The following is an 8,729-nucleotide window of genomic DNA, read 5'->3' as shown; positions in this document are numbered from 1 at the left end:
TTTTTAAGCTAAATAGAACTTATATAAGTATGCACTTATATAAATCTTATTATTTAAGTAATAAGCTATATAAATATATAAGAAGTATTTAAAATTCTTATTATATTATATAAAAAAACCTACTTAAAATTTACTATAGTTTCTTTTTAAGTTTTTAGCTTATATAAATAATAATAAAAATATCTAAAAAATACTTTTTAGTTATTTAACTACTTAAATAGCTACTAATATTTTTTAATTATTTTTAGCTATTTTTCTTAGAGGGATTTTCTTAGTTTAAAAGTATAGTGTTTTAGAGAAATTTTCAGAGGTACTTAGAGTACCGCCCGAATAGCAAAAACATACCGCCCGAATAGCAATACTCTTTTAAATAGCTTAACTAGCTTTTTAACAGCCTAGTTAATTATAGCTAGCTTTAATATAGTAATAATTATATTATTAATATATAGGATAAGTATTATACTATCCTTGCTTATAAATATATAAAGCTTTAAAAAGATAGGTTAAAATCTAATAGTAGCTAAAAGGTTTATAGCTTTTTTAAACTATTATAAAGGTATATTAAAATAACTATATAAAGTATGTAAAAGTTAGTAAATATAGCTGCTATAGTTATTAAAGCTTTAAGGCTGCTTTATAAACACTTTATCTTTAATATTAGTATTAAAAAAAGCAGTAATAATATTAAATTACTAATATTTTAAATCTTAGGTTATTACTATTATATAAAAAACTTTAACTAATACTAAATAAGCTACTGCTATATATATATCTTTAATAATATAGTCTAAGCCTTATAGCTAGTCTTTATATATAACTAGTCTTATTTTAATAATAAGGTCTTAACTAATAAGGTATTTAATATTATAAACCTATTTATTATTAAGGATAATTATTTTTTTAAGTCTTTAAACTAACTTTTAGGTCTTTTAGTTAATTAAGCTATTAAGCTGCTTTTTTATTATTAAAAACTACTTTATAAAATAATTAAACTTCTTCTTAGCTTTATACTAGTTATAAAAAATCTTAAAGTCTTTATTTAGCTATTAAGTAACCTTAATAGTTATAAAAACTACTTAAGTAAGTTATTTCTTAGTAATTTTATTATTTTTTATAAATTTAATATATTTAGCTATTATTATAATCCTTTTTCCCTTTCCTTTATATAATGCCTTATAGTTAACTTAAGTAATACCCCTTTTAAAGCATTACTACTATTATTTATTTATTTATATTCTATTTAATTAATTTAACTTAACTTATTTAATAATAAAGATAATAAAGGTCTTATAAGATATTAAAGATAAGATTATAAAGGCTTATAAGGCTAGAGTAATAGTATTAATAGCATCCTTATAAATAGCTTTAGGTTTAATTAAATATTAGTTATAAAGGTCTTAATAGTCTTAATTAGCTTAAGGAATATTATTTTATATCTCTTTTTATAAAGTAAGTTTAAGGGTTTATAAATACCTTCTTTTTTTATAATATTATAAAAGTTATTATTAAAGGATATTATTATTATCTTTATTAGCTTTAAAATACTTAGATTTATTATAAGATTAGTTTTTATTAATTATATAATTAGCCTTTAAGGTTTTTAAAATAGTAATAAGGCTAGCTATTTAGCTAGTCTTTATAGCAGACTTCTACTATTATTTAATAACTTTACTAAATATTATTTATCTGCTATTTTTAATCTTTAGATTAATTAAAGTAGCTTTATATTTAACCTAAGGCTCTTTTTCCCTATCTTTATAAAAAATAGTCTATTTTTTTAAAACTTAATATCTCTAGCTTTAATAACTTTCTCTTTATTAAGAAAATAGACTTTATAAATATAGCTATTAAGACTTTTTAAACTAATTAGGTATTTATAAGTTACTTTTACTTATATCTTAGTACTTTTTAATCTCTTATTATCTTATTTCTTAATATATACTATATATCCCTAAGTATATATATGCTTTATATTATAATTATAATTAACTTATATCTTATTAAATATCTTTTTAAAAGAAGGGATCTTATTTTTATTAAATAATATTAGCAGTAGGTTATTAATATATATAGCTGCTTTTATATATAGCAGCTATAAGGTTTTAAGATATCTGACTTTTAAGTAGGTTACTTATGCTAAGTTTAATAAGGTCTTGCTAATATACTTAATTATCTTATTTTATTAAAAAGTATATAAAAAAGTAAGTAAAGGTAATATATTAATATTTTAAAAATAATACTCTTTATTTTATTAAGTAAGATAATAAGTAAAAAAAACATTATTTAATAAGTATTTTAATAAGTAAAAAAAGAATTTTAAGAATTTAAATTAAAAGCCTTATAAACTATATATAAAGAGTAAGAGGACTGCACTTTTATATTATTTAAATTAGTTTATAATTTTATATAGAAATTTAAGACTATATAAGAAAGATTCTTTTAAGCAGGGAGTTAGTATAAGCTTTTTAATAGCTATTTTATTTTTAGATTTATTAATAGCCTTAGTAAGTAATACCTTATTTAGTATATTAATTTCTAAATAAACTATAATATTAAGGTATTTTTTATACTGAATACTATAATTTAAAGTATAAAAGTAAAAGAGGTTTAATAAAAGAGCAGTCTAACTAATACTTAGGCCTTAATATTATTAAAATATATATTTATTAACCTTACTCTTTTATTTAAATAATAGTATATTAGCTTTTACTTATACTTATAATTAGATTAACCTCTTATTACCTTTATATAAATACTTTTTATATTAATGCCTTTATTTTTAACACTCTTAATAATATAAGAAGTTAAAGTCTTAGTCTTAAAACCTACTCTTACTTTTCTTATATAATAAGTATAAGGCATATAACCTACTTTTACTAACTTTAAATGCTGTTTTCTTTTAAGTATATATTAAATTAACTACTTATATAATATAGTTAATAATATAGTATTTTAGATTTCTTTACTAGTAGCTTATATAATTTTATTAAAATATATATTAATTATCTTGCTTATTTTACTTTTACTAAACAGCATATGACTTTTACTTATGCTTATAGATAGATTAACCCCCTTACCACTTATATATTAATACTTCTTATATTAGTGCCTTTATTTTAAAACACTCCTACTTAATAATATAAGAATATAAAATAAGTCCTACTAGTCCTGTATTTCTTAAAGAGGTAATAGATTTAATATAGCTCTTACTAACTTAATATATTAATATTATTAAGAGATAACTAGTTTATAAACTAAGGCATTTTTTAAACTTCTTTAATTATAATTTCTATATTAGTGATTTTCCTTAAACCTAAGGCTTTATAAAACTTTATAAAGTAATCTTTTCTTAATAGCTTAATTAATTTATTAGCTACTATCTTATTTATAAGAATATATTCTAGCTTAACTTCTTTTTTATTAACTTTTTTATAAATAAAGTAGTGCTAAGTCTTAATATACTTTAATCCCTTATAGTTTATAAGATTCTTTTATAAGTATAATTGCTCTTTAATTATTATAGTATATAATTATAGCATTTAGCAAGGCCTTAGCTAACTTTAATAGTTTAAAAGACTTTAATAACTTTAATAATACTTCTTTTATATAGTCCTCTTAAAGATTAGTATATAACTTAGTAAAAAGCCTTTATAGCTAGATTGCTTTCTTTATAGTATTTATTTAGGCTATATATTTAGCTTTATAGCTAAATAGTATAATAGTTACTTACTATTTAAATAACTAACTGATTTTACTACTGCTAATATTAAATATATAGCTAAAGGTTAATTTATAAGTATTATAGTTATTAGCCTAGTTTAAGTTACTATAGCTATATAATAGCTTTAGATTTTTATAAAATAGAAGGTAAAGGTCTTTTATACCTTAAATATATTTTAGGATATGCTTTATAGCTTACTTATGCATATTATCTAGATTACTAAAGTAGTAATTAATAATTAAGACTGCATAAGTAAGGTTAGGCCTTATGCCTAGTATAGAATATATTAATAAGCTTATTATAGACTAATATTCTTTTCTTTTATTAGGCTAATTAAGATAGCTGCTTTCTGCTTTTTATAACCTTTTTTTAACTATTAGGGTTAGTATTATTATATAGTTTATTATATTATATTAATAAAGGATTTTTTTTAAATATATTTCTACTAACTAAGGATAATTATTTAAGCTATTTAATTTTAATAAATTAATATTTTTAAGTAGTAGTAGTAGGGTTTTAAATTAATTATAAAGAACTGCTAATATAAAGACTTTTTAAGTTTTATAATTTTTTATTATTCTTTTTTATTAGTAATAGATTATTTATATAAATAGTAATAAAAATGCCCTTTTTTATATAAAGATTATTATTTATAAATACTATATAAAAACCTAAGGTAAAAAGGAAATTAATAAGTGTTTTATATTAAACTTATAAAGCTTACTTTAAATTATAAAAAGCCTTTTTAAGCTTATAAACTTGCTTTATGCTATTTTTAAAGCCTATTAGTTATTTAATATAAATATCCTCTTTAACTTGCTTATATAAGAATGCTATTTTAATATCTATTTACTTAATTTCTAGATCCAGGGTAATAGCTATTATAAAAAGGGCCTTATAGATTATAGGTTTAATAATAAAAGTAAAGGTTTTTATATAATTAATACTAGTAATTTACTTAAAGCCTTTAATAACCTAGCATGCCTTATACTTAATAACCTAATTATTAAAACCTTTTTTTAACTTATACACCTACTTACCTTATGGGATATTTATTCTTAAATTAGAATTAATTAAGTCCTAGGTATTATTTTCTTAAAAGGCTTATATCTTATTTACTACTTAGGGGGTCTAGAAGTCGACCACTTCCTGCGTTAGTATAGCTAGACATAAGGGAGACAGTAATTAGGAAAAAGGGATGTTAATTCAGAAAATGGGTCTAGTACCTGGCCTTATATATAATTTCATATAAAAGCTAAGGTAGCGTTTTTAGCGCAGGGTAAATATCTTCTTAAACGAATTATATAATAAAAGGTTAGTACCTCTAGCTGTATGCACCTTGCACTAAAAATCAGATACAGTTTTTTTTCTAAATTAACGTCCTATTTTCCTAATTAACAGGCCCCCTATGTCTAGCTGTGCTGCTATAGGAAGTGGTCGACTTTAAGACCCCCCTAGTATCCCCTTATACTATTTATTATAAAAAAAGCTATATTTAGCTTCCTTAAATATTATTAATTTAATATTATTAATAAGTAACTTAGCTAAGGCTATAAAGGCTAGTATATTATATAATAAGAACTGGCTTTATAATAAATAGTAAAGTTCTAAGTAACCTAAGACTTTATCTTATATTTTTATATATTTTTATATAGTTTATAAAAAAGCCTAAGGTTATAAAGGTATTATATTAATTATAAATAAAACTAAGCTTATCTTCTAATAATATTTCTGAAAGAGTAGCTAGCTATTAGTCTAGGTTTTAATAAAGCAAGTAGTTATAATTATAAATAAGATAATATTTAATTTAAAGTATATATTTAAAAAGCTAATAACTTTTTTACTAGGTATTAATAGCTTATATATGCTATTTTTTATAAAGCTAAGGAGGATATATTTAATCCTTTTATTATCTAGTTTCTTTTACTATACTTATAAAATAAGGTGCTATATTATAATACTAATTATCTTAATATTTAAAACGTTTAGTTATTACTTTAGAATATATTTAAAAGGCGTTTTATTTAAAGCTTTATATAGGCTTTAATTTTATAAATAGTTAAGTATTTTAGTAAATTCCCCTTTATAAAGGTTAAAAGGAGTTTATTATAAATCATAATATTAAAGTTTTCAATAATACTATTTACTTAATATTACTTAGTTAATAATATCTTAATAATAAATCTATACTATATAGCCTAGTGTTTAAGTTTATAGCTATTAAACTTCTTAGTGCTGTTTAAGTAAATTATGCAGTATTACTGCTCTTATAGCTCTTATCCTTTAAGAAACTATATAAAGAATTATATAAACCTGCAGGCGCCTTATCTATTTTTAATAGCCTTACTTCTGCTAAACCTGCTATAGCTATTAACTAGTATAATTTAGTATTACTTTTTATTATAGCTAGTAATATAAAACAGGCTATATATATTAATATAAATAATATTAAAGATATATTTAGCTTTTTTTATTATCCTTAATATAGCTTTTTTTATATTTAGCTTTATAAGTATAGCTTATAAAGATAGTATTCTTATATAATATTTATCCTATTAACTATTTCTTTTAGTCTAGTTAGGTTATTACTATTAAAATAACGTATGCAGTTATGCTACTAGGGGGGTCTTAAAAGCAACCACTTACTATAATAGCATAGCTAGATATAAGGGGCATATTAACTAGGAAAAATAGTTATTAATTTAAAAAGAAATTAATACCTAATATTATATAAAAAAATATATAGCAGTAAGGTAGCCTTTTTAGCATAAGGCAGTTATCTTACTAACCTAGTTATATAAGAAAATAGAGATACCTCTGCTTATATATACCCCTTATTAAAAAATAAGTCTTAAAATTTTTCTTAATTAATAACTATTTTTCCTAGTTAGCATGCCCCTTATATCTAGTTATGCTGTTATAGTAAGTAGTTGCTTTTAAGATTCCCTTAGTAAAGGCATAGCTAGGGATTAACTGCATATAAGATAAGGGCTAGAGTTAGGACTTAAGTTACTATATAAGAGATAAAGGCTTATATAAGGAGAGAGTTAGTTTAAAGAATAAATAAATTATTATAGCGTTTTATTATAATCTTAATTTTATCTTTTTAGATTATTTAATAATCTTAGGCTACCTTTATTATCCCTTTTAAATTAAGGAGCTAGGTTACTAATATTAGGTTTAGAATAAGCTTTAAGGTAAAGAGTATATTTATAAAGGTTAGTATAACTAACTAGGTCTAGCTAGTATATTATTAAATAACTATACTAATGCCTTTTATTATAATTTTTAAATCTCTTATTTTATTAAGTATACTGCTATATAGATAAAGGGATTTTAAAGTAAATTATTCTTTTTAGTATATAGTATATTATTTATAGCCTAAGTCTAATACTTATATAGTATTAAGGCTATAGTAAGCTATTCTAGTCTTTTAAAAGGTAATAAAGAAGTTATTATTTATTTTTAAATCTTTTAAGGTAAGTAAGGCTAAGGCCTTTTTATTTACTAACTTTATAGTTATATTTAAGCTAGACTAATAAGCTTAGCAGCCTTTATAATCTTTTTAGTATTTTTTTTTAAGATATAGTTTTTAGCAGCTGTCTTTTATATAATATATTTTATTATAATAAGTATATTATAATACTTTAATTATTATTAAGTTATTATTATTTATTAATGCTATATATTTTTATATTAATAGCGCTTATATTATTATACTGCTTTTTTACCTAACCTCCTTAGCTTTTATACTTTAAATAATACTATTTAATATTAAGAAAGTCTTAATACTATAATTTATCTAAAAGCTAGTGCACTAAATAAAGTACTAATTACTTAATTTATTATTAAAATATATATTAATTATCTTACTTATCCTCCTATAGCTAAATAGGATTATAGCTCTTACTTATATTTATAACTAGATTAACCCCTTACTAGCCTATATATTAATACTTCTTATATTAATGCCCCTTTTTCTAATACTCTTACTTAATAATATAAGATTATAAGGTATATTCCTCTTATTAACCTTATGCTTTTTAAAAAGGTCTTAGGTTTATATTTACTCTTATTAACTTAATGCTATTAATATTATTAAAGACTCCTTAATCTAACTATTTAGTATAACTAAGAGGAACCTTAAGCTTCTTTACTAGTATTTTTTATATTAATAATCTTCTTTAGTCTTAGGGCTTTATAGAATTTTATAAAGTAATCTTTTTTTAGCAGCTTAGTTAATTTATTAGCTACTATTTTAGCTATAGGTATATACTTAAGTTTAACTTCCTTACTATTAACTTTTTTATAAATAAAGTGGTATTAAGTCTTAATATATTTTAAGCCTTTATAATTTATAAGGTTTTTTATAAGTGTAATTACTCCCTAGTTATTATAATAAATAACCACTGCCCTTAGCAAAATCTTAAAGGATATTAATAATAACTTCTCTGCTATTAGCAATCTCTCTGCTATTAGTAATCTCTTTACTATTAATAATAGTCTCTTTACATTCTCCCCCTAAAGGTTAGTTTATAATTCTATAAATAACCTTTAAAACCAGATTACCTCCTTAATTGCATTTATTTAACCTATATATTTAGCTTTATAGCTTAAAAGTGTAGTTATTATTTATCTTTTTAATAGCTAGCTAATCTTACTGCTGCTAATATTAAATATATAGCTAGAGGTTAACCTATAAGTATTTAGGTTATTAGCTTAGTTAAAATTACTATAGCTATATAGTAGTTATAGGTCTTTATAAAAGACTAGGCATAGGTCTTTAATGCCTTAAATATACCTAAGGATTTACTTTATAGCTTATTTATATAACTTATTAAGATTACTAGTATAGCAGCTAATAACTAAGACTATATAAGTAAGATCTAGTTATATTTTAAGCATTAGATATATTAATAATTTAACTATTAACTAGTATTCCTTTTTCTCTTTTAGCTAATTAGTATCTCTTTTAGCTTTTATAATCTTTTTTTAACTTCTAGTATTA

General features: G+C 20.9%; 1 protein-coding gene across 1 annotated transcript; it reads right to left on the bottom strand.

The window, feature by feature from the left end:
* Positions 1-7,864: 7,864 nt before the first annotated feature.
* On the bottom strand, positions 7,865-8,044 carry BBK36DRAFT_1131260 (hypothetical protein; the record flags this gene model as incomplete). The annotated part of the gene is made up of 1 exon (XM_024891946.1): positions 7,865-8,044. A coding segment is annotated over one exon (180 nt), but the record flags the coding sequence as incomplete, so codon positions are not given.
* Positions 8,045-8,729: the final 685 nt, after the last annotated feature.

This window comes from Trichoderma citrinoviride (genome assembly GCF_003025115.1).
Source record: "Trichoderma citrinoviride strain TUCIM 6016 unplaced genomic scaffold BBK36scaffold_36, whole genome shotgun sequence".
NCBI lineage: Eukaryota > Fungi > Ascomycota > Sordariomycetes > Hypocreales > Hypocreaceae > Trichoderma > Trichoderma citrinoviride.
The sequence above is the reverse complement of the archived record's forward strand: the minus strand, read 5'-3'. Positions and strand labels throughout refer to the sequence as shown.